General features: G+C 40.0%; 1 protein-coding gene and 1 pseudogene across 4 annotated transcripts in view; one reads left to right on the forward strand and one right to left on the reverse strand.

Moving 5' to 3' along the window:
* FGGY (FGGY carbohydrate kinase domain containing) overlaps positions 1 to 11008 on the forward strand; it is a 211476-nt gene extending 200468 nt beyond the window's left edge. For 2 of the 4 annotated variants that reach the window (XM_044430206.1, XM_044430204.1), the window contains exons 15-16: positions 4811 to 4872; positions 9376 to 11006. In XM_044430206.1, the coding sequence (XP_044286141.1) occupies positions 4811 to 4872; positions 9376 to 9457 (144 nt within the window). In that variant the 3' untranslated portion in view covers positions 9458 to 11006. Of the gene's footprint in view, positions 1 to 4810; positions 4873 to 9375 lie in introns of all 4 variants that reach the window. The other 2 variants (XM_044430203.1, XM_044430205.1) reach the window with 2 other exon arrangements.
* A 108-nt stretch (positions 11009 to 11116) lies between these two features.
* On the reverse strand, positions 11117 to 19593 carry LOC123023625 (annotated as a pseudogene).
* Between the last annotated feature and the right edge of the window lie 8150 nt (positions 19594 to 27743).

The raw sequence follows: 27743 nt of genomic DNA on the forward strand, positions 1-27743 counted from the left end.
ATGACTGAAATTCTTTGAACTGTATGCCTATTGGAGGGTGTGAACTTTTCCCAGACTGAATCAGCCAATTCTAATAATGAGACGGTGATTAAACAAATAACCTGCAGTAATACAGCCAAACTATACATCAGGACAAAGCACTGAGGACAGTACTTACCGTATTTTTTGCTCTATAAAATGCACTTTTTTTCCCCCCTCAAAAGTAAGGGGAAATGTCTGTGTGTCTTATAGAGCGAATGTGTGTGTGCCCGATGCCCAGGACGCTGCCAGCCCGCCTGCACCACATGGCACCACCTGGCCGGCATGCGCTCAGCACGCACTGCTCCACCCCACCCTCCGGCGCAGGTGAGAGCTGTGCCGCTCAGAGAGCGGTACGGGAGGAGGAGGAGCCACAGGCTTTAACCCGTCGGCCGCACGGAGAGATGGACTGCTCACCCCCACCGCCCAGGAAGACCGGCCGCCGCCGCCACTGCGCCGCCCAGAAGACCACCACCGGCATGCTGCCGGCCTGGCTGCACCACGTGGCATCACCTGGCCGGCATGTGCTTGGCATGCCCTGCTCTGCCCACCCCCCGGCGCAGGTGAGAACTGTGCCGCTTAGGGGGAGTGGTGCGGAGGAGGAGGAGCCACGGGCTTTAACCCGCCGGCTGCAAGGAGAGACGGACTGCTCACCCCCACTGCCCGGGAAGACCTGCCGCCGCTGCTGTGCCGCCCAGAAGACCACCGCCAGCACACTGCCGGCCTGGCTGCACCACACCTGGCCGGTACGCGCTCAGCATGCCCTGCTCCACCCCCCTCTTCCGGCACAGGTGAGAGCTGTTAAACACAGGTCGGTGTGTGTTTTCAAATGGCAACCCGTCTTTTAATGAAGCCCATGGGGAAGTGATGGGGAATGTGCCTGTGATTATCAGGAAGCTTTCCATGGATCCCTCCTCTAAAAACTAGGTGCGTCTTATGGTCAGGTGCGTCTTATAGAGCGAAAAATACGGTATATTTCTCTCCCTCCCTGCTGCCCTCTGTCTTTCTCTTGCTTATCCCTTTCTCTGAAACAAAGCCACTTAATCTTTTATGGTTTGTGTGGGCGGGTGTTTTCTTCATTTCAGAAGACCAGGGCCACGGCGGGGTTTGGGGGGCACTTTCCCGCTAAGTGAATAACTGCTTTTTAAATACAACTTCTGCAAGAATATGTTCATCTGAAAAGCATGGGTCATAGCCAAAAAAATTACAAGAACTTAAGTCAGACAGAGAACGTTCCCTGTCAGTATGATTACCTGTTGCCCAGGCAGGAAAGACTAAAATGCTCGGAGGAGTTGCCCTGTGTTCTCCTTTCTCAGACAAGACTTCTTCCTCTTCAGGACTTTGAAGCCTGCAGTGCAGCAAATGCAGTTACTTGTTGCATGGGCTCCAGTTACCTTCTCACAAGGAAGTGCTGTGTTGAGAAGATAATCGTGTTTTCCCAGTACTCAAAGCACAGTGCAGTATTATAGTTCCAGCATTGTTTCCCTCAACCAGTGGTTCTGCTGTGAGTTGGAATGCTGCCTAGAATGCGGTTTTGTGAATTGCGTGGGAACCTTTTGGATAGGATCTGTGGCATTATTGATAGCAAATGATCCAGATCTCCTCTTCCATGTCCATTTTGTTTGATGGTGCTAAGCAACAGCAGTGTTCATCCTGCAAAGAGGGCACTTACCTGGTAGCCGAAATGAAATTATATCAAGGTAACAGGCAAAGAAGTTGTATGTCAGATTCAGTCCTGAGTGACAGTCTTCAGATTTTGCCATGAAACTAGTTATTTTCCTATGGAGGTTTGATTGCACGGATTGAAAGGGGTTGGAATGGTAATTCCACAAGATCATAGCAAAAATGGAGAAAAGTTGATTTGCCTTTAAAGGTTTAAATCAGTTAGTAGACATGATAATGAAGGTTACTATGGTTGTAGGGCTAATTAACATCTCTGGCTCATCAGAAAGCCTTAAGTGTAAACTGGGGTCACACAAAGAGAGGAAATATTGCTTTGTGGCCAAATGGGGACAAGTCAGTCTTCCTTTTAGCCTGGTTTTCTTCTGCATAAAAAGAACAGCATGTTCACGATGTTCCATAGTAGTAGTGGTTTCATTTTGTTAGAAGGCTTGCCTAACATGCTCTGCCTCTGACTGCTTTGCCAGAGGAGTATCTGTTTATGATTCAATAAAGTTTGCCAACCCCTACAGTTTCTGGATTCATTTTTATTCAGGCACTTCTGTTAATGAAGAGTTCTCCAAAATAGCAAAACCAATCCATCCTGCATCCTTCTGCCTTCAATTAGACTGGATATTAAACATTTGAATCCATATTTCTATGTCCGGTTCCTAATGGATAAAAACTGATAGAGTAGGGGCATACTTTAACAAGCCTATAATATATCCAGCAATCATGCATTCAACATTCTGCCAAAAAATCTTGTAGTATTCGCTATCAAACATTTTTCTGAACATCCTTTTGCCACAGGACATTAAGAACTTAGGTGCATGATTAATTGATGGTATGTGTTCAGGACTTGTGGCTTCCTGTGACCCATCCCTTTGGAAGCTAGGAGAGAATTGGCTTGGCTGGATACAGATTTTGAATAGGTTCCTTTGCCCTTCCCTTCTGTTCCTCACATCCTGCATACTCTCACCTCCTGTCAATTCTTTAGTGTACTCCTGAAAGAAACATTAGCATTTTATTCCAAATGCAGAAAGATAATTTACACAACTGGTAATTTGTTATGATAGTATGCTGTAATTTTTAAAAATCAGTTTTATTTGTTATTTTTACTGAGTTACAAATGCATTGTATATTGCCCTGAAATCAAGAGGATGAAGGATGGCATATATATTTTAACTAATATCTTCACATACAGATCTGACCACATTATATTGCATGCTAAGCATAAATGTGTTGGACTCTTCGGCTTAATCATGCTATGTTCCATAATGGATTGCAAGTCGTTTGGTCCAGATTCTTCTGTGAATTTACCTAGTGCCATATTTAGATTTGAAGGCAGCTCAGGCTCATCTCATCATATGTGCTAGAGTAATTACACCCCTGTATATTGCAAGAGCAACATTCCCACTGTGCACATGTTTGCAGGTATCTGTAAGAAAGACTAAAACAGTTAATAATGTGCTGATACAGCTGGAGCTACAATTGTGAATAAGGCACCTAGATACCATTCTTGCTGCCACTCTCCTGGATGTACTGTCTCTGATGCCTAACCCCTGATATTCAAATATTAAGATGTGTGCAAAGAGGTACCATGTTCAAGAATAGACTAGACAGGCACATGATAGGCATGTTGGAGCGGAGCCGGCTAGAGCAAGGGGTCAGACTAGATGGCCCAGGAGATCCCTTCTGACTTGCTCTGTTTCTGTTTCTATGTACCTACATATGTATGGGTGTGACCAATGAGGCTTGGAGGCGATGCTGTCCTGCGGCCTCTTCTGCTCATATCATGATTGTGTGCACTGTTCTGGTCAAAGTCCAGTGCCAGAACATATATGGCTGGAGATGGGCACCAGGACCAGAGCAACAGAGCTTGACCAAAGTCAGATAGCAAGGTTCAATGGCAAGTCCAACTCTTAGTCACAGAGCAGTCTGAGGTCCAGAAGTAGAAGTATGTATCAGGGCAGAACAAGGGCAAGGTCATGGACAAGCCAAGAGTGGACAACCAGGAGGACAAAAGAGAGTTGTAGTTACTTTAAGACAGGGTATGCTGCACAGAGGGTACATGGCAAGGGCCAGGCAAGATTCAGGAACTGAGCCACAGCTAGCAGGTAAACCTGTATTGCTGAGGCAGCATGACAAGGCAGACTATGGCAGGAGCCAAATGCAGCAAGGGTTCAGGCAAGGTGCAGGAGCTAAACAACACCACAGCCAGCAGAAGACTGTTGTTGCTAAGGTGAGACAGTGAGGCAGGATAAAAGTCAGGCAAGAGGCAGGCAAGCAAGGGAACCTGTGTTCCTGAGGTCAGGTTGCTCTTATATAGCCCTTATCCCAGGGTTCTAAGCTGGCACTCTTGAGGAGGCTAAGTGCTCCAGCAGGGCCTGAACCAATCCTGTGAATACTGAGATGGGTGTTCTGGTTCTGGCCTTTGCATGGAGCCCCAGAACAGCCCAGAACCTGACAGTTGTACTGGCAAATGTTGAAGTGCAGCTCATCATTACAACAAGCCACATAGTCACACCCCTAAGGAGAGCATACAGTCGTTCCCATATATATCACCTGCTTTTCTATTATTTACATTGAGAGTCCAGCAATAATCCTGTAAATCCAGTAATCTTGTAAACATTCCCCTTCATGAGTGCATGGCAGGAACAATTAAAGAGAGCTAAGTTCTACGGAGAACAATGGAACTAGTTAATCTATCATCACTAACATTAATTTGTCTGGGGTCAAGGTGGTTCGAAAAGATTAGATATATTTCCCAACTTTATCACCCTACTGTCAGTCATTGTGTTTGTGCATACATTCCATCATGAAATGAGGAATTTCCCAAGCATATTATATTCAAATAATCAGTGGGCCACTACTGTGTATGCCTTTTGATGCGGTGTAAATAATCAGATTACTTCCCTTCACTCTTCCAGGGTGTTTAGCTTACTTAGCAGTCTGCAGTATTGTGTTCTCTTTGCCATCTGATAATGAGAAAGCCCACATTTCAAACACCCAAGTCTTTAACCCAGAACAAAACTCATCACTGGAGTTCTGTTTAATTTCTGGAACATCTTGTTCTTTACCAAGAATGTTAAACTGAAACAGGCCTCTCTGGCTTCTGTTGATCTTTAAACAGGATGCTATGGAAAAGATGGGGAGAGTTGGGAGAATTGTGCTGCCAAACCACAAGGATAAAAGGTAATGGGGTTTTGATTTTTCTTTGTTTTGTTTTCTGTTCAAACTATCAGTCTAGGAGACTTTGAAATGTACATAGAACTGTGTACTTTGACTCTGTTTGGGAGGCTAACGTCTGCTCCTTGTCTCATTGGATATCCAGTGGGAAAGATTCAGGGCTTATCAAGACCTGGCCAATAGCTGGACATAGACACTTCAGGTACTTCAGCAGATGTGCAGACACTCAGTCCTCTGGATGCTTCAAAGTACAGAAAGTTCTGACAGAGTGAAACCAAGTTGTGTGTTAGATGTTCCCTGCAGCAGCCAACACACTCTGGACAAGTGTGTGTGCAGAGCGGGGGCATTTTGCAGGGCAGAATGACTAGGCAGGAAGCACTGATTCACCTCGTCACTCTTTCTTTGCAGCAGTGCTGTATCTCATTCATTCTCTCCCGACTCCTCCTGCACCCAGATGTATTAGGTGGGGAAAAGTTATAGGAGGAAAGCAGAAACTGGGAAAAGCAACCATCTCTCTTTTCCCCACCTCCGTGACTTCTCTACTCCAGGTCTCTCCTCCACTGCCACTTCCACTGAAAAGGCATCAAGTGGACATCCAGATAGGGTTGGCCACCAAGTATCCAGTTATAAAGGACATTAAAGTTTATGTATGGTAAAAGGCCACCTAAAGTATTAGGGGCTGGGGCAAAGAAAGGGAGGTGAGTTTTCTGGGGAAGAAGGATCTGTTCCGCATGTGCAAGCAGTTGGGGGAGTACTTCAGAGACCTGCATGCTTATCCAGGGGCTGCAGTTTCCTTAGTGTGATGCCCTGGTATTGCTTTGCCAATTAAGAGAGAACAGGAAACGTAATTTACCAGCTGAGAGGAAATGTCATTTTCCAGAAAAGTATTTTCCCATTGCCTGCCATAATATTGGCTATAGAGCCAACACAATGACAATTTTTTTTCCTGTATTCATGAACAGAAAAGAAGACTAAAGAGTCTGTAAGTGCTTATAGCAAGTACAGGAATCAGCCAATGAGAAAACTCAGAGAGAAATACTCTTGCCAGGATACAGGATGGCATCTGGGATAGTTGGGATAGTCACGTTGAATGGGTTATCGAAACATTCATCTGCAGGGCTTTTCCAAATTGATTCCAAAACAACTTTCAAGCTGTAGAATATCTTACAGTCTTAATATATCTTAACCACATTGGCTTGGATCCTAAAGTAACTTGGGGAATTTTGTGGAAGGAAAGCTCCTTGTCTCTTCCTTCTGCTCGGCATGCCCAGAAAGGCCTTTCTGGAGGATTTGGGGACCTTGACAAACATGGAATGTATTATGGGAAACTGCTCAGGAAAGATGGAATCACCCCAAAGTGGGGTTGGATAATAATGTAACTTAATGAGGGTCACAGAAAGCATATTAGTCACTCAGTCATTTTATTTGTATCCATACAGTATGTGCAAAGTTTCCACAACAAAGCGTTATGAAAATCACCCAGTTCATATATACATATATGTATTAAAGAAAAGTGAAAACAGTTTCATAAGAAGTACATAATAAAACAACAGTATCAAAGAAAAAAATAATAATTAGTTATCAATAAGACCAAGCTGAAATACCCCCTAACCTTGCTAGAGGATGCATGGCCTCAGAAGGAAGCAGGGCCAGCTGTCAATCTCAGGTGTTGGCAAGAACAGGTTGAATACCCTCTGGCCTGGATAACAGACGGTGGGCTGCAGAGCTCTTTCCAACCACTGATGGTGGAACAGCCAGAAGTGCCTTTTTGAAGTGTGGCAAGGCCAGCCCGAGGTATCAGCAGGAACAGGATAAAAGCACTCCCTGTCTTCCTTCGACTCCATCCATACTGATCATTCAGTAGCTGTTTGAGTCCCCATCCTCATTTGCGCAGCTTCCTGTGCCCCATGCCACACAGTTCAGGAGGGTTCCCTGGCCCTTGAAAGAGGCCTTTTGGAGGCACCCATGTGTGCAGGAGGGAGAGAGGATAAACGTCCTTAAGTTAACTTCCCTTAGGATTGAAGCATTGCTTTCAAAGAGAAAGTGGCAGAGAGAGCTATTCAAGAAGGGCTACAGCACCACCTGCAGGCTTAGTGAAAGGTCTGCGACCATACTCATGGATTCCTTCACCTTTGCTTTTCCCGTTTGCAATGGAGACCTTATAGTTTAACAGCATGAAAACCAAACAGGCTTTGGTAAAACATATTCTAGATTTAAGTTGGGTCAGGGAGGTTTACAGAAGCACCTCTTTAAAGCTGCTGGGGATTTATACTGATATGTTGCCCGCAACACAGCTACCACTTCCACTTTCTGTCTAGTCTGGCACACTTTTTATCACTTGGATTAAGAAGGATCCAGTGTCCCTTGCTGGGACAAAATAGAAGGCATGGCATGCTAGATTATTCCGAACAGCACTTCCTGCTCTTGACATAACAGAAGCAAATTGGCTCACGCAGGCATCACTGTAGATTAAGAATATGCTAACACATCCTTAGGGGTAGGTCTCCCTACCAAACACAATGGAATCCATGAATCAATTGTGTCCAGGTGTCCTACTTTATGGAGGACAGCCCTCCCTTCTTTTGAAGGTGTTTTGTGTATGAAAAACTGCCCAGGTTTAAAGACGAAGAGCAAAGCCCTTGAAATCGCCCATCAAGAAGTGGCCACCAGGCTGAAAGGTTCACAATCTTCTCCACTACAGTGAGATGTTTGCATTTTTGTTTAATTTAAATTACCCCCCCCCCCAATTTGCACATTAGCATATGCTATATTGGCACGGCCCTGTGTCCTTTTCACACTCTTTTTTGGCAATGTATAGCTGGCCATCCTAGTGTAAGGCAACAGGGCCCTTGAACTGGCCAGAGGTCAGAAGCAACTTTTTTCTATGCCAGGGTGGAAGTTTGCCAGAGGAGGAAGTGGTTGCCCATCTCTTCTTCCCTGCTCTTTCCAGCACTGCAGAGCCAAAGTGCAGCAATGTGCCTGAGCCTAGGGACAGAAGGGAGAGTAGGTCCCACCTGATCTGTAGAACAGCATACTCTGTGGCCAGCTTCTAAACTGCTTAGCGATAGATGACTTCCCCTGCAGCGTATCCCTGTGTATAGGCCTGATGGAGGCTTGGCTCCGCCCATGACTGCCAGTCATGAAACAATGTACATAGGAGAAAGTAGACAGGGCTAGGGCACTAAGCACACCTGAAAGTAAGAAACACTGGTATAAACATATCTAGGACCGGGATGCCAGGACGTGATTCTGCCACAAGATTTGCAAAGCTAATATCCTTTCTTGGGATATATGCATATATAATTAGTCATTATCTGCAGAGCTAACCTCTAGAGATAAATTGCTATCAGTTGGTAGTTTACAATAAAACACTAAATTGTACATTGGCATTTCCGAGCATAACACTGTAATACTACCAGTAAGTGGTGGCATTTATTTAAATCATGATGTACATTGGTGAATATGATAGAACCGCCTAGTCTGTGATTTCAAAGCACAGGGGCAGCGTATTGTACACTCTACCATGAAGGTAACAGTCATATCAATATAGTATTTTAATCTAGTAAACCAAATATTTAGTTGCCACAGAATGAGTATAGACATTTTCACATGTTCGCATCTCTAGAAGGTTGTTCTTAGAGTACATTGCAAGTCAGTGTGATATGGTGGTAAAACTATTGCAGTGGCACTCAGGAAACCCTGGTTCTCATCCACACTCAGCCATGAAGCTCACTGGATGACTTTGGGCATTCACAGACTCTCAACCTAATCTACCTCACAGGGTTGTTGTGAGGATAAAATAGAGAGGAAGATTGTGTAAGTCCCCTTGGGTTCCTCCTCTTCCTCATGCATTTATATCCTGCCTTTCTTCTTTATGTGTGGTTCTCTTCAAGGAACCCAGGGCAGCTTGCAAGGTTCTTCTCTTCTCTGTTTTATCCTCACAACAACCACCCTGTGAGGTAGGTTAGCCTGGGAGTCAGTGATGGGCCCAAAGTCACCCGGTGAGCTTCCTGGCTAATCAGGGACTACAACCCCAGTCTTGAGATCTGATGCAGCACTCTTAATCAGGACATCACACTAGTCCTCAATAGCTGGATCCTGAGGGTGTCAAAAGAACAACAAAACTGACTCACCCTTCCTGTCTTTTGTTGCTGTTACTGTGCCACTACCTCCAATGCTCCTCCTAGCAGCCAGTTGCTTTCTCCAAGAGGCAGCTGATGAAGAGTTGTTCCAGGGCTTGTTAGAAGGAAAAAGGGGGATGCTAGGAAGAATGGCACTGCCTACAGGAGCAACGTTACCTACCCTTTGCCTTCGTGTGTTGCCCTCTCCAGCGATGGGCAGAATGCTTCCACCCTACTTTCACAGCTTGCAAAAGGGGAGTGAAAGTGGAATGAGACATTTCAGCCAAAATACAGTGCTTTCTTTGGGGCAGAGTTAGTGCAAGTTAGAATCAGTGCTTATGTTACAAATGCCATATATTATTGGATTATGCTTTTTTTTCCTCCACAGATTTTACGACAAGAAATACCAGGTGTTTCTAAAACTTGTGCAACATCAGCAAGAGTATAAAACCATAATGCAGAATGTGTAATCAGCATGAAGGGAAAAATCGCTTATGTTGGAAGATTATTTTTCCTCTATCACATTATTGATGATTTTATCTAAATCAGTGACAATCCACAATGTTCCTTTATTGCTAATAAAATGCAGAATACTTTTAGCCTGTTGAGCAGGTTTTCCAGGCTAATGCCAGACATGAATGCAGTGAAGGTTCGTCTGCCTCCAACAGACACAAAGGTCTGCCAGATGATAGTACTGGAACCAACAACTTTGCAGGGGAGGGGAGCTCTGTGGAGACACACGTAAAGCAGCCACTTAATGCACTTTGCAGAGCAAATTGCTGCAGGATCACTAGATGATGTTTGCCGCCCCCTTTGCCCATTAGCTTTGAAATCTTGGGCATACTGTAGCACTGGAACCAACTTTCTAGTCTAAATTGTCCGAGTCAGCATTTACAGCAAATGTAACCATGATCATTCATAATAAAATTTTCTTCCTTGAATGTTTTATTCAATGATTTTAACTTAGACATAAAAATCACTGAACACATCACTTATTTGGAAACTTGTGAGTATAGGTAAAAAAAAAGTGAGATACACACTGAGTATACATAAATATTCACTCCCAGCCCATATTTCTCCTTGACACCCTATTTTAATTCTCAATTCATTTACCTTTTTACCTGTATGCTTTCTGCATCTCCTTGCTCTCCAAGCTGGCATTCCCTTGCAGCATAAAAGAACAGTAGGAATTTCTGGTTAAGAAGTTGCATAGTAGTTGGTTGATCCTAAGTGAAGCCAGTATTAACACAAATGTCTGACTTGACTAATCTTATTTCTTTTGAACTCTGCTGCCTACCCAGGCCACCTTTCATAATTCTTATCTGGGGTAGAATGAGGCATAGCTTGAACAGGTTTAGTTACCCTTAACAGCTCTGAAGCTGTTCAGGCAAGAAGAAACAGAACACAATGGCTAGTAAGTTTAGGAGAGACCCTTCAAAGAAGAACTGGCCCACATGTCTTGTAGAGATGGTATTTTTTCAAAAATCTTGGTGTACTGAAAGCTCCAGAACATTGTAAGCAATAACTATTTATGCATATACTCTTATGTATGCCTAATAAATAAAACTCATTTAAACACAGACACACATTTAAAAACACAGGTACAAAATGGATTACATTTAGAGTGTACTGAGAATTTTCTTGCATTACTGATAATTATTTTCTTCATACTAATATAATCCCCTGCTTTTTAGTAATTTTTCTGTGCTTATCAAACATAGTTGGTCCCCAGGCTTTCTTAAGTTAATATAAGGATGTGCATGAAACTGCATACAATATACAAGCCTTCTAAGGAAAAAAAAAATCCAACAGAAAAAGTAACAAAGGCTCATGCCCAAAATAATCAGGCTGTAATATTCTCAGGTTACATATAATCCCTTGTATTTCATTACTAGGCACTCGCTCACTTGCTTGTGTGTGCGCTCTCTCTCTCTCTCTCTCTCATTTCCATCTACAGTGTTTAATTCTGGGCAATATTATGGGGTGTATTTTATTTATTTATTTAAAACATTTCTATGCCGCCCCCTTCGCAACAAAGCCTCAGGGCGGCTCACAACAAAAACATACAAAATTATACACTAAAAATATTAAAACCCGGTGCATCTCGGCTTAAATTTTTTTAAAATCCTACATAATAAATTAATACTTAAAATAAGTTTTAAATAAAAAGGTCTTAGCCTGGCGCCGAAAAACAAATAACGATCCAGCAATGACTATCTTGACCATGGAATGGCATCCATCAGCAAGAGAGATTCTTCCTCACTTGTGCAGCTTCTCTGTCTACCAAAATTTTTCTTCAAAGCATCTTCTGACCTTCCCAATCAGATTTCAGTGGGTCATCGGGGGCTGCAGTTGGGCAAAGGGGAAGAGAAAGGTCCATTGCTCAAGTGGCACAGTCTGCATATGCAACACTGGATGTCTCTCTGTGATTGTTAAAACTGATGGCTAACTTACACAATCCTTCTGCCTGTATCTGTAGTAAGGTACATTGTAAATGGTTACCTTTGTCCTCCAGGCAACATACGAGTAATTTGTGTCACAAACACGTGAAAATTAATTTGAAACTACTACACTAATCAAAGTTTCCATATTTTCAAGTTTAAATGTATTTATATATTTATTTTAGCTGCATTTGTACCACTGAAAGGTAAAGTAGTTGAAATATCTCCTGGTTGTTAGTCCTCCCAGAAGTCAAACTAAGTACCACAGTTGCTACATTGATTTTATTTTTAAAGAACAATAGAGCATCTCTACAGACTTGTGGCCATCATACTTAGTGCATGCTGACCGCTTTTACTCTTCTGTAAACTCCAGTACATCTGATCTTTTAGCATCTTGTCTGCTAGAAGAGTGCCATTCTGTGTTGCTTCCAAATGGTGGGAGAGTTCAGTATGCGCCGGTCAGTTAAGAAGAACTAGTGCTGTAGCTCATTATGATTCCAGTAGAATATTTTGAGTTGTAAGGTTTGTCGTACTTGCACCTTCTGGTTCCATTTGAGAGCAAATGTTTATCATACATATTAATAGTAGGAATACAACAACAAGGTCATCAACTGCACCCAGGATTCCACAAAGAGGTTCAGGCATGACATCAAATAGAGATGTTAAGCACATGATGGTTTCAAAAGAGCAAACAACAACTCTGAGGAAGAAGATCCAAACAAGGCCGCTCAGTGTGAAAAGTCCTCGAATGGCAAAATTAAGAAGAAGTGGCATGTTGTAAAGGTAATCTGTAAACTAGACACAGAATTCAGGTAGGTTACAAAACAGTCATTGTTTGTGTCTTATTCAGCAAAAACTTTTCAATTGGATGCTGCGACATCTCTTTAATATGGTTTTAGCTAATTTAGCTGGTACAACAGCTAATGCTTCTTCTAAACATATGTTTGGGCAATGGCCAATAGATACCTCTTTGGAGAGGAAGTTATGACATGTTTTTGTTCTGGAACAATATTTAACATATGCTGATATACCTACCTTTTAAAATTATCTACTTGCTTCTTTAGACAGCTAAAGAACTGATATTACAACACTAAAAGAATAAATGGTCACCTCCTATAATGCAGTGGATTATATTGAAAGTCTTATAGTGCTTTCAATATTTGAATCTAGAGGCCCCACCTTAAAATGGTTTCTTATTTGGATAGCTGGTCCACTTTTGTTGACACACTTTTGTATGTTTGCTAGGAAGCTGCATTTTCATATATGTGGATTTCATTTGTATTCATTGCTATAGATACAGTATATACAAATCTATATAGCTTTATTATTTTTCTTTTGTTGAAATTCCTGAATAAAAATCAATCAATAAAACTATCATTTTTATGGGCAGATCATGTTGCTATATTGGATTTGTTAGGGGAAGAAATGTCAGGCATTACTAATAATTAGACTTTTTATTGCTAGGGAATGCTTGTTGTTGGAGTATGCATTGCAAAGGTGAACAAAGCAAAATAAATAACCAGGTGGCAACACCTCCTCTTCCTCTGCTTAATCCTCCCAGGTGTTTGTTTGCTACTTAACAGTTATTATATGCAGATAATCTCCAGCTTATAAACATCTGGGTTATGAACAACCCATACTTATGAAGGCATGGGCTGCCATAAACCCCGTATGACTATCTCTAAAATAAAACCATGAACATGTCTAGGGCTACAGTTTCCAAACTTTTTTGGATCCTTTCTGAAAATTTTTCTTTTTCCTGTGGAACCCTAATTCTATCCCTGATTTTTACTAAGCATTGTGAAGCCACAACATTCTTCCTTCTTTCATCTGTTCCTATTGCCTAAGTGCTTTGGATAACAAAAGGTCAAATATATACATATACTCTGAGAAACATTTGGCTTACTCACGTGATCCGACTCAAATACAAATCCAACTTAAGGATTTTCTCAGGAATGGGGCACATTCTTAACCCAAGGACTACCTGTACACTCCTTCAAATAATCTATAGCTCCATTAAAAAACATGCTTTGCATTAATAAATGTTTGCTGTTGGAAATACTTGGTAGTATTCCAAGAAGTTGATGTTTTAGATAGTAATGGCCACAAACAGATTCAACTATGGGACAAATTTTCCAGAAAATAGAAATGCTACCACTTACAGGCTGAGGCTGTCCTGAGAAGCGCTTGTTATAATCTCTGATGTCATGCACAGTTTGTTTGCTTTCCTTGTCAGGTTGATTTTCACAAGAGATGTTGTACAGAAGAATAAACTTCAAATAAAAGAAGACAACTTTAAGATCAGAACCAACCCATGTGTAAGTTTTGCTAATACTCTTCACAAAAATCACTGCAATATCAATACTTTTATTAGTTCTTCTGTTATCTCTTTGAACCCCAACTCATAAACTTTGCCTTCCAGTGAATAAATTTCTTCTTTTTCTCTCTTACCAAGACCTTTGCACATTCTGCCGTGCAGCCAGTAACCAAGATCAGAGGAGTGTAAGGACCAAGTTTAATTTAAAGCCTGGTGCTGCAAACAGTTTGATGTTTGGTAAGAGTTTCCTGATCTGACAAGTAGCAGATGAGCAACGCTCATGGTTGCGGTAACTTGGATGCAGTTGGAAAATGTACATTTAGAAGGGGCATATTTCCACTTCCTCTCTTTATTGTCAAAGAACAGATGAAAACTCTTACTTTTTGCCTGCTGAGTGGGCAGCTGATTGCCCCTAACCAAGACCCATGTTTCCAGTATTCAATCCAGTAACAGGGACCTAGGAAAAAAGAGATTTTTAAAAAATTGAAACTGTAGTTCAAAGACACATTGGCCACTTTTTCCACCCTTCCCAGAGAGATTTTTGCACACCCATATGGGAAAAAATAGCCTACTCAAAGCATAGAAACATGCTTAGAAAAAGCAAGGAAAACAGGCTAACAAAGGTATTAATCACTGCAGTATTGACCTACTGCAGGCATCAAATGTGCCTGAAATCTCATGTCTAAAACCACTTCTTGGTCTCATGACTGAGTGGTCAAGTGTAGTATAAGTATAGTATCTATGATACTATGATCAAGTGTAGTATCTATTCTTAGTGGTTAAATATTTGATACATCTTTCAGCACTTTTGTTTTAAATTTGTTACTGCATTTTAAATGTTTGCATTGCTGGCAAGTTTTATTTATTTTATAATTTATTTATATCACTTTAAACTTTTAAACTATTATATTGCCTTTTATTGTGTTGTATTTTATAGCTTTAACTGTTCTGAAGTGTAGTATTGGCCAGTACAAAATGTAATAATTAAATAAAGTTGATTGCTTAGGAGTAACAGAGCTAAACAAAAATTTGGAAGTTGCACTAACATTTTAATACTAACCTTGAAATAGGGTATGATATGATTTGACAATGTGTGTGGTTTCTCACAATCATTTTGCAGAATGAAAATTATTTAAGACAAATAAGTGGAATAAGAAAAAATTCAGCTGGATACACCATAGGATACATAATTAGACAGAAGATTTAATGAGCATTTCTAGGGAGCCCTGATGAGTCAGTGATACAATCTAGAACCAAATTACAGGCACAAATATCCAGCAGCATACATATCTTGAAACAAAACTACAGCACTTTTTCAAGGCCTTAAAAAAACCTGTGTTGACTCAATTATAACAGCAAGGTGGAGAGAAAAGAAGGAAAGACAGAGCCTTTTCAAACCAAGCTATTTGTTCATGTCCACATTTTCAAAATTTCTTTGTTTAATCCATTTTGCTACAGAGTTGAACAAGTCCCCCAGGAAATACTCTGCTGGCTATTAGCAATTAAAGGAAAATCACATTGGCTCAAGATCAGCTTTCTTCTCCACTTCCTGGACATATGGTTTGAGATACAGTTGAAATTTGAAACATCTTGGAAAAAATATAGGAATTCCTGATGATAATACAGATTAGTGATCATATAGTTTTCCTTTAAGTCACAGTCAATCATGATTTAAATCCATCAGACAACATGGTTTTCAAATATGACACTTGCCCAAATTTTTTCCTCTTGATACCAAATGCAATAAACTATACAATTTCCAAATAAGATGGAACATCTTATGATTTTACTTAAAGTGTGAGTGCAGGTGGGAGGGATGAATATTGTAAAAGGGATGAAGAAAACCCCTGAGATTTGTATTTGTTTCCAGCTAGTATTGTGTTGATTGGCTTAGCTATTGATTGTTGATTAGCTATTTAGACTGCCTTACAAAACTAGTCCTTGTATAGTCTGGGTATCTCTGATACTGAACATTGTATTGCCTTCTGCATTCTACTTTTGGTACCTTGATAGCAAATGAAGTAATGGGAGGGAAAGGAATTCATGGGTGGGTGTGATTAAGTGCATGGAAGTTCTTTTATAGCAGAAAGTTTAACTAGATATAGAGGCCCCTCTCTGGCTTTATGAGCCAGATGTACTTCATACAGATGTGTTGCAATATCACTTGGATAAATGTGATGCCCTTCTAAGGCAAGCACTGGATAATAGATGGAAACCTACACATAAGATGCTAAGAAACAGAATTATTTTTCAAATAAAGCACTTTGCAGAGCTATGTAATGGAGAGTGGTTGACACTGAAACCGTAGCTCCTTTAGGAACTTTAAAAAGCGGTAATTACTAGGAGGAGCTTGTTTTAAAACACTCAGCCACCCTCATAAAAGGCTCCTGAGTTTTGAACATCATTAACTTTGCTCTGTGGTTAAGCTTATAGATGATGCTCTGGCTGAAGAATGAAGGTCAATATTTGTCTATTGGCCTTTCCAGATTATTGTCTATTCACATAATTAAATCCTTACTTGCTGCAAGAGATCCAAAGTGTTTCTCAGTTTTTTTTTTTTTTTTAAGTCCTGCAGTGGGAGTTTCACAATCCCTAAAAATGGCTTTGGTATGCATTAGACCAAAAGCTCCCTTTACTCCCCAGCTAGAAATTCTAACTGCACTTTCATTAAGTCAGCTTTGCAAGGATCAAATGGTATAAAGGAGAACCCAGCCAGTTATTGGGACTTCTGTGATCCAGCATGCCATTGTATAGGACCTGCTATTTCATTATCCTTCCCAGAGGAAATCTGATGTACTACAGTAAGTGACATTAAACATTAAGTCTCTGTCTTGTGGGGAGGGGTACCCCCAGTGCTTCAATAGCCCCACAGAAATGCATTTAGCCAACATGCTTATCTTCTGGATCTCTTTCTTATTATCCATTCAAAACTGCTGTCTCTACTTGTGATGAAAGCACATGCCTGGGGCAGCCTCACACATTGTAGGGAGCAAACAGGGCCTCTTAACCTTGACCTGCCACACCATAGCAGTTCTCAGGGAGACAGTTTTTGAAGCAGGTAAGTGAGGTTTCTTCTTGTTCTGCCACTGTTCGGCCACTTGTTCTGTTTCTTCCCATTCATCCACTAGAATCCTGTATTTATTTTGCTCACAGAAATAAACACATTTGGGAGCCTGGTGGAGTCAAATCACAAGTTTATCAGAATTGTTGCCACTGGTAATACCTCTTATTGGCACCACTGTTTATATGCCACTGTTATCTCTGTCATATGTGCTACTGATGAGAACTCTCAAAATGCAAAGCCCCCAAACATCAGTGCATATGACTTAAAAAAAATTAAAAGGTGCTGAATTTTGGACACAGTGATGATATAATTTCTCCCACAGGTTGAAGAAAGCTATACTAAGGTAAATATAAGGGGCTGTGGCATACTTGGCACTGACTTTGTTCCATGTTTTTGGTTTTTATTTATCAGTTTTTCAACTAATATAAATAACCTCTGATTTATTTAGCCTTCACATTTTACAGTTCATATTTTTGCTCTTAGATTAATGTAAGATTTTGACTGCAAGTGCATTTATTTCTCTTCACTTAGAACTGCTTGTGCTGGCATTTTGCCTGCATCATAGACTCCACTGAAATTCATAAGGACAGTGCTGAAACCCTGGGCCTCAGCAGGATCTGTTTCCTGTTTATTGTTCCCAGGACCTCCTAAATATTGTAAAACTTTGAAATGTATCAGTGGTATTCCAGCAGTGGATGAAGGAAAGTTGTTGCTGCATCTTATAAATAAGTATAAAGGCAGGAAATTGCTGTGCATAAAATTACATTTGATGTCAACAGTAATGAAAGCATGCATATGCACATATTTTCAGAACGTGGCCATTTTCCAGTGAAAGTTATCTGTTAACTTTATCAAGTGGAGCTGGGATCCATCAGTTGTCTCTCTGGGCAGCTTTTCTTTGCTATGCTATCATACAGAACACCAGGTGTGGAAAGAATTATTCTGCTTGCACAGTTCCATAATTGAATGTGTAAGTTGTTACATAAGTGTCAACTCTCTTTACATAAGAAGAGCCTTATTCAGCTTGCTAATTACTAAAAGTCTGTTTAGAATAACACTGTCTTGTTAGCTATAAAGCTGTAAATAAAGATCTCCATTGTAAAGGGTTGTCTAGTGTTTTGGAGCTAAGGGCAAGGAGGGAGGGGTCAGGACAGCTTGGCTGAGAGTGAATGAGTGACCCAGTGAGCTTCATGGCCAGGTGGGGACAAGAACCGAGTATAGCACTAGTCCATTTTTACTGAGAAGTAAGTCCTGCTGCTTTCAGCAGAGCTTACAATCAAATGCATAGAACTGCAGATTTAGTCTAAACCATGTCATGTCTTCTCAGTTTTGAGGCCTTGGGTCACTTGAAGGAGGACTTGAATTCAGAGGGTTCACCCGCTTCTACGCCCTTCTGGCCCAAGGATGAGTGATTCTTCTGTAGTTTTTATAATCCCTCAGTCATTCCAGAACATGAGACAACAGACCCCAGAGAAGCACAGTCAGCATCCCACAAGTGTGGATGGCACTGGTGATCTGCCAACCTTTCAAAGCCATAGTTGACTGCTGCCTTTCGTGACACATCTCTCTTTGTACAAAAATACTAAAGCTTTCACTTACCTGGTGCACCACCTAGAGTCCTGGTAGCTCCTGCCCTACCTGCCAGAATTGCTTTGACTCTGCTTTACCTGATAGGACCCTGAACAACCAGTTACTGCCCATGCTGCATTCTACTCCCCCAGGACTGCACACCAGGCTGGGACAAGATCCAATCCACTGTATTTTTAAATACGTTCATAGCCACGGTCAATGCTGTGATTACTGTAAATGTATAAAATAAATTAAAAAAATAAAATAAAAAATAAAATGCATAAAATAAAATAGTTGAAAGAATAACAGCTCTGTTAACTTACCACAAAATAAATGTCCACAGTTGGTTTCTACTGGGAAAGTAGCAGTGTGGAGGCAAATGGAACAGGTCAAATCAGGTAACAATTCTGCCATTGTCTAAGACATTCCTGAAGGAAAGCAAGAGTTGGTCTATAGTAGAAGATACACAGTGTAATCAGACTATTCCAGTTAGTCCTTAACATGCCCAATGGCCCTTCAATATTATGAAGTAATACTAGAGAAATCTGTAAAGATGGTAATCACTTTGCATCCACAATCATCATTTTGCGCTGCTCTTACTACTTTGAAAGCCCAATCCTATCCATGTCTGGACAGAAAAGTTCTGCAGCTCCCAGTATGTCCCAGCCAGGGACTGGGGCATGCTGGGAGTTGTAGGCCTTTTTCCCTGTCTAAACTTGCATAGGATTGTGTTCTTGCACCTATCAAGACCTTCCAAAGTCATGGAATGTTTTAGCACTGTGGGTTTCCTTTGGAAACTTCTTATCTTAGCACTAAAAAAAGCTGGATTCTGCTTTAGTTATATGGCGATCCCATATGCTAAGACAGGAAAACCTGATAAAATGAAGTCATTCTGTTTCTATAAATCCTGCATATCATGTGTCAAGCCTCTGTTTTGAAAAGTAATCCCACTTCTTGTTTTCTAAGTTTCATCTCTTATAAAAACAGGAACGAGTATGTTTCTAATTAGGTCACCAAGATGCTGGATCTAGGGAAATTCAGCTGTTCCAGAGAGAAAGTGATGGAAGACTTTGAATAGCTTTTCTTGACACCCATGACCCTGGCACATATCAAACTTCTTTTGTTTTACATTTTGCATTTTAAAGAGTTGCAGCTTTGTAAACTTACTATGTGATTTCTTGAAGACAAAGCACAATTCTTTTCTAGAGAGCTCATCTCTTGACTTTTAATTAAGAAGGCTGTAAAAAAAATTTTAAAAAAAGTTTAGTTGGCATAATGCTTTGATTAAATAAATGCAATACATTTGTCTAGCACTGCATTATTCCATGCCGGAAAAGCAAAAAGGCATCCAGGATGGCGTCTTATCTCCTCCCTTCCACCCCGCTGAATCTGTTGTCCTTCAAAGTACTGATGCCCACACTAGGTATTTTCAGTATAGGTGTCTGACTCAGCTTCTAACTAAATCAGCTCAGTGAATCCATTAATATAGACAAGCCTAATAAAAGGTATCATGTGTTGATCTTACAGGAGAGTGAAGGTGACAATTACATGTTGCCATCACACACAACTTTCTCATTTGAGTTATTATGTAAGTTGAAGGCAGCAGAACAGATTCTGATTGATCAAGTCATCCTCTACGCACATGTGCTCCCCTGTCCAAAAGCATTTGCTCATTCATTCAAAATACAAGTGGTGCTCCCAGTGCAGATGAAGCTGTCCCATGTATGCAAGTGAGTGTGGAAGCTCACATGTTCAGGAGCTTCAGTAGGAGCTCCAACAAATTTTCAAAATTTTGCTTAGATGCTGAAAATACAAGGTGTTGTTAATAGAAACAAATGTTTAAATATCTGAGACTGTGGTCCCGTACCTTGTTTCCTGGTTGCAGGTCTTATTTTGAGTGAATGCAGAAAACTTACTTTTGAGCCAATGTGTATAAGACTGCACAGTGAGAAGGTAGCTGGCTATAGTATGAGTTTCTAAAATAAAAACTACCTTTGGTTTTCTCCAGAATCCACAATGCATTCATTCCAGCATAGTCGTGTTGAACTCTACAGGACTTCCCTGATGGGATTCATGTATAAATTGCCACCTCTAATTCTTGTTTAAATTATGAATGGGAGAAATACAAAAAGAATGGGAGAGAAGTGGAAAGTAGATAGCATCTTCTTCTTTTTGTCTTTTAATACTTATCCTTTGGCATGGTTAAATGGAACTTTTCCATAGATCAAAGAGAAAATCATTATCTGCAATATCTTTTCTATTATGGTTGCGGCAATACCCAGACTGGGAAAAACCCATTTCAGAATTTCACTTTGATTAATTAACTTCATATGATTTTGGAGCAAGGTTAAGTTTGTACCCGCTAATTCTGGAATCCTAGCAGAGCTTGCAGTCTTAGATGTATTTCAACAGTACAATAGTCTGGATATTTGGAGCCCCCAGTCAGCACATTGGAGAGGTCAAAAGAAGCTGCTCCCTTATCTTTGACCTGAGAACCCATTTGTAGTTTAAAAGGACTGTTGGTTTAAAAAAAGCAACAGCACTGCCTTCTGTTTATCTTGAACGAAGTCCAGCCTCTCAAATGGGTTATTAAAAGAACTGAGCATCACACAGAGCTAAAGTTACATTTATGCATTTGTACACTTCTTAAATTTATATGTTTAAATCTCATAGGCTGCATCTGCAGTCTGAGCCCTACTATATTTATTAAAAGCCAACTTGGGCAGTTTTCCATTACCAGTTAACTGTAATGTGTACCATAATGTTTGTATTTAATTGAGCTTCCTTCTTCATAAAAATGCTAGTAAACAGAAAATTTAAAATGAAAACATTAATATGCTTTTTTTAAGTTGATCACACTGGCAACTAGATATTTATTTTAAACAATTTATCTCTGTCTTTTGACTATCAGGGCTCTCTCTTTTATTACAAAATGAAACTATCAAAAACAGTAAAAAAAATTACATAATATCCCAGAAAGTACACAACACCAAACAAGAGCCTGCAATCAATCTATTGATGCACAGTTTAATAATTATAAAATACCACTAAACGTTTCCAAGAAATTGGCACGGGTAACTTTTTCTAGGGAGGGAAACCCTTTGTACCAGCTACCTCCCCTCCAAAGACAGGACACCCAAAAGAGGACTCAACGCAAAAGTGTTAATGGCGCCATTCGCTACACTTTGGCCCTGTGACATTGAGGCAGCTCCTCAAAGAAATTGCAGTGGATCTGAACTGCCTGTGACATTTGGAAAATCAAGTCTTCAACCATAGAACATTCATACTAACTGATCAGGCTGCACTTACTACTGAGCAAACAAACACCCTATTTCTGTTCTCTCCTCCCCTGAAAAATCTGCCGGAGCAATTTTGTGATTCTGATCACATAAAACACTGTAACAGAAGAGTTACTCAATATTAGCCTAATAACCTTGATGCAGTTATGGATCTTGCTACCTCTGAACATAGAATTCCACAGTGTTCTCATGATATCAACCCTTTGATTTGTGCTGAAAATAATCTGACTTAGGATGGCAATTCAAATACTTTGCCATCTTTGTATGTCAACAATCCAACATTGACAGGATAGGTATTCTAAAGACATATTTCTGAAAGAACTATTTCCATTGTCTTATGGAAAAACAGTATATAATATTCTTAACATCAGACCATTTTAGCCACAAGAACAGCAAAAAAGTTTAATGTCCTTTAGTAGAAGAAAGTGGTGATTTATTCTTTTACGAATATGTGACAGCAGCTAATTCTGCAAGGGTTCTGATCTAGGCAGATCTGTTCCCTATATAGGTACCTGGGTTCAGATAGTTAGAGTTTCCTACAATTCTTGACCGCAGCCCAAAGCTATGGCAGCAATCTTTAACACTACCATTAATTTTGTAGCAGCAGCAGCTTTCATTACACACAAGAGGTAGATGATTCTGAGTTGAGCTCTCTAATACTGTCCTAGCAGAGAGGCCCTCCTATAGAGTGTGAGAAGCAACAGTTAATCTTGTATTTCAATTTGGCAGGGAAAACATGAAAGAGAAGTTAGGAAATTAGATAGGAAATCACAACTGTTTTCCTGGCTCTTTGGTCTTGCTGGATCTTTCTAATTGTAATTATATTTCTATTCTCATTCTTAAAATAAAATAATTCAAACTGTCATGCACGAGTACTTTAGAGACATTAATTAATCTTACAAAATGTTTTAGAGAATGAAAAATGCATATTCAGTAATGGTACTTCTTTTGAAGAACCACTGTTCTGAACGAAGACCTGTTCAGGCTTTTTGGAAAACCTGTTTCTGTTTTGTTTTAAACAGATTTCTGTGGTAAGTATGTACAGTACATACACACTATTGTATCTTTCATATCTCACAAGCAAGCTATGCTATGAAGTAGAATTTCGCTAGAGCACATATTAACATCAATCACATTAAATATGAAGGGGACAAGAAAGTAAGTAATATGATCAGGGAATTCTATCCATTTGTCAGGCAAAAGCAAGTGTTTTGTTTAAAGTACTGTGATTTGATGAAACATTGGTGTATTAAAGCTAATATATAATGGACTATATCTAATGGTGTCTTTATACTAGCTCATGAGCGCCCAACTTTTGCTGATTCTCCAATATTTACAGCAGCCCCCTGCAGCATAGCATGCAATGTGCCAGAGGATTCAGTTGCAGCTCTTTGGAGCAGCTTTCCAAGTCATACAGTGGGGAGTGAGAATGGCAAATAATTGGGTGCCCACTCTGGATGACCAAAAGTGCTCATCACATGATACAACCTAGCCCAAACAATATTAAATGTCAATATTAGTTCTACTGAATTTATTGCTTGAGTTTAATCACTTTTGTGCATCGGTTTGAGGGAAATGTTAACAGAAAATATGCTTAATAAGTCCCAGAGCTTAAATAAAATTTACATGAAAAATGTCAGGGGGAGTCAGTCAGTCTCAGAAAAGGAGAAATGATACTCATTATTACCCTAACCCTAATCCTAAACCCACGTTCTTTCATTTATTACAGTTCACCCATCTTTCATATCTTACCTTGTCTCAGAAGACTTGTACAATGACTCATGAGTTCCCACTGTTGGCAATTCATAAGGACAGCTCCTCTGAAAATGGTGCTGCCTTTTCCATGGCTGACAACAGAGTGTTGTGATATAAAGTCACAGCCCACACTTCATTAAGGCAGGCCATTTAGTTTAGTCAATAATTAACTTGCTTGACTAATGTCAAGATTTGTAATAGTTTCTAAATACTAGTGGAAGAAATTATCTCTCTCTGAATTTACAGAAAGAAACAGCAGATTCTTAAAACTGAGTTCTAGAAATATTACAGATACTATTACATCCTTAAGGACGTAGTTTGCAAATTTGATAATTAAATGGTATTGCTGCTGCAGATAATAAATTAGTAAATCAGGGAAATGGGCCATGAAAATAATTGCATTATTTTAGAATGGGGTACAGCTCATCATGTTTCCAAGAAAGCTAAAATAGGCTTGATTAGAAATAGAAAGACTATGGGGTGAGGAAGAGATTAGGCCTTCAATATTCGGCAATATTAACACAGAAAGTTAATTAGGGACAGTGTTGGATTAGAAAGAATTGGAAATGATCTTTTATCCTAGTGAAAAACAAAGCACAAACTCCAATCAGTCTGAGAATACAATGGAGAGGAGAACCTTGCCAGTTACATTGGTTTCCTTGTAGGGGGAAGAAAGGTGGGGTATAAATGCAATGCAACAACAGCCCGTTTCTTATGGAATTCAGTGCAGAGTTAAGCTGAAGAATAGGATCGAAGGATGCTAAAGTTCCTTGAATTCTATGTGCTGAGAGGTTTGTTCACAGCTGCATTAGAGGCTGCACATTGGACTTATGGAAAATATGTTTGGATTTACCTTTGCTGAAATATTGAATAACTTGCAAACAAGGCAATTCTACTAATTGGCATCCTGTAAAGCACAGCTGATTTCTGAAAAGGGGCATTGACACAGTGCTGTATTGGTTCTGGCATATGCAACTCTAGTTTGACCATACAGCTGGAATCTGGGGGTACATATTGAATTAGAACTTTTGCTCCCTGCTTAATTAAATGCATAGATCTACTTGTGCAGCATAAAACTGAAATCTAGTTTTTGAATATACAGGAAGTCCCCAGGTTACGAATGAGTTTCATTTCTGAGAAAACAGAAATTCATCTTTAATTCAAATTTATATGTAAGTTGGATGACATGTAGTTGGCCTTCCACACTTGTGGGAGTTTGGGGTGGATGACCCCCATGAAAGTGGAAATACCACAACTATCTCTAGCATCTCTCCCAACCCAATCTTACCAGTGTCTCCTCTTTCCAGCAAGGAAATGCCAGAGAGATTTCCCTCCCTGGATGGCTGGAGCAGGAAGGCATGCTTTGGAGGCCCCCCCCTCTCTCCCCTTTTGCTTCACCTCTCTCTGTGGTGATGATTATTTTCTGCAGTATTTTTTTTTTCAAATAATGGGCTTTATAGCAGTTCGTTCATAAGTACAGGCTGTTCGTAACTCAGGGACTGCCTGTATAATGAATCACTGCAATTATTTTTAGATGTTACATATTTATGAATCATCTCTAATTCCAGAATTATTTACACAATTGTTATGTAACATTTCCTTTATAGATATCATTATGTGTGTCACTGTCAGCATTTGTACTTACAGATTTTTATTGTCAATCAGCCACTGTAATTTAAATTTTATTCTAAAGCTTTTAATCAAATGTGAGGACTGTAGATTACATTCTTATATGCTACATTTGTGCTTATAATGCTTATAGGAACACTTTGTAATTTGGGGTACTCATGTGATGTATTTGACATTTCATTCAATTTCATTGCCTTTTATCAGAAGTTGTCTAAAATTATGATCATCAACCATGACTTGGGCAACAGGATATTTCACTCTCCCAAACTGGACAAACTCTGAATATGAAAGTTCCAGCTAATCTCAACTGAGAAATTTAAGTAGGCCTCTGCTTTTCTACACAAGACCTGACACAAGAAAGAACAACCCTGTGCATTAATATTGTAAGTACTGATCCATGTTCTGGGTGGACAGGGATAACATCTTCAGAAAGCACAAGTGAAATACCTTAGCAGATGTGATTCCCATCATGGTGTTGGGCTGATGTGGATAGAGTTTTGTGCCATCTGGATTCTGGACTCCAGTTTTGACTAGAAGCCACATTGGCCCAAAGATATGACTGAATGGTTATGCTATGGTACAAACTTGGTATTTCATGGCTCCACACAAAAATGACCAAGCAGATTGTTTTTGAAAGCCATGTGCAGCGTATGTATTTATTTATTGGATTTCTATCCTGCCTTTCCCTGCTTTAAAGAATTCAGAGTGTCTTATATCATTCTCCTCCTGCTGCTCTTAATCTTATCTGCACAACAACAGCCCTGTATGGTAGCTTGGGCTAAGAGACTGCGACTGACTGAAAGTTATCCAGTTGGCTCCATGGCTAGAACCCAGATTGCCTGAGTCCCACTCCTGCGCTCTTAGCCACTACACCACACCGGCTCCCAATAATGTACCACTTCAGTGCTGAAGTTGTCAATCTGGGCCTTTTTTCTACTATTCTCATTAGCACTTACTAATGGAGCACTATGTTGATGTTCAAGTGGGAAAAAATATAACACCAAACTGCAGTTAACACAACTCATGTGATATGAACGACAGATAGCATGACCTTGGTCTTTTTTTAAGGAATGAGATACCAAAAATAGAAATGGAGACATAAGTCAAAAGTAAACAAAAAGCCCAAAATAGAAAAGCATTGATAGCTGTTGCCAGAATGGAAGAACTGAAGATAAATGCTACAGAAGAGTAAGCATGTTGAATTGTACTGCACATACACATGTATCACTGTTTAAATGCTGCTGAATGCTTCCAACACATTACAGATTATACTTGCCCAAAGTTTTGCATTCTTCATCTGTTGATATATGCTGATTTTCTTTAAACATTAATCATTTATGGCACTGATAGAGCTTGACAGGGCAAGCTCTGCCACCTAAAAAAGCAGACTAACACTGTTTTGGCAAGATTTGTTTTGCTCTTTTTCAAACAGCTACCTGATTCGAAGTCTCCCATACATACAAAGCTATGAGGACTGGAGGAGCTACTTGTTCTTTTCAAAGGCAGCTCAATATGTAGCATGTGATGCATGTGTAGAATATTCCCCTCCAGTAAGTTGGTGAAGATTAGGGTTAGATGGCAGGATCTGACATCTCTGTAATGATTTAAAGTTGTGTGTGTGTGTGTGTGTTATTTTACATGTCGGTAAGTTTCAGAAGGGCAAGGGGGTAAAAGGGGAATGAGTGGGTGAGGTGATTGGTTGGTGACTGAGAGTGTGTGGACAGAGCTTGGAAGTGTGCAAGGAGAGAGAAATTGATGCTTTTCGGTCGGTCAGCTGTCAAGAGAGTTGTGGTCAGGCAGCAGTTCACAGACTCCAAAGAGGCAGCCTCATTAGAATCTCTCACAGTGCTGTGAAAGGCAGTTAAGATTCAAAAGGAAAAGGAAGGAAGTTGAATACTTAGAGGATATATTAGTGATGATAGAGAGTCAAAACCTAACTTTGCCAAGTATTATACGGGTGTGAGAGATAGAAGCTGACAGAAACCTCAGTGCAGAAGGGCAAGATTAAACTGATAAATAAAATGCAGACTGGTCAAAGAACAAAGGAGGATCTGTGTGTGAGGAGTGTTTGTGAAGGGAAAGAGTGCGATAACTCAGGCGGAAGTTGTTACTATACACTGTTTTACTCACTAAAGAAATAAGTTACTGAGCATCTTGAAACCAATGCAAATAAAGTTTTCTTTTGTTAATTGTAAACTCAGTCTCATACCTGTTTGAATACCAGTATCTCATCCTCAGGATCTCATTGGCCAACGAAGGAGCCTTATAACTTGCCCACAATTTTGAGTGAGAAGTTAATTAATGAGATTGGAATTAAGTTCCTGGTGGCAGCATTACATACTGAGAGAAAGAGAATGAAATAGCAAGAAAGTTAAAGACACACCATATCCAAACAAGTTATCGGAGAGTATTCGTGACAGTTTTGTTATTCAAATAAATGAGGTGGAAAAGAGACAAGGAAGTGGGGTTTATGTCCAGTGATCCTGCCAACTTCTCCCAGTAGTCTACAAATATAATGTGAAATTTAGTTAACAAGAGACAAGTGTTGTTTCTATCTACTGTAATTTGGGCTGTCAGTAGTCATTGCTAATTTCTCAAAGAGATTATTGGAACCATAATTGTCTAACAAGGTTTTATGCAGATGCAAAGAACTGATGAATTATTGTAGTTCTGCAGTATATT

The sequence above is a fragment of the Varanus komodoensis genome, unplaced genomic scaffold (genome assembly GCF_004798865.1).
Source record: "Varanus komodoensis strain SLA01 unplaced genomic scaffold, ASM479886v1 scaffold20_1, whole genome shotgun sequence".
Lineage (NCBI taxonomy): Eukaryota > Metazoa > Chordata > Lepidosauria > Squamata > Varanidae > Varanus > Varanus komodoensis.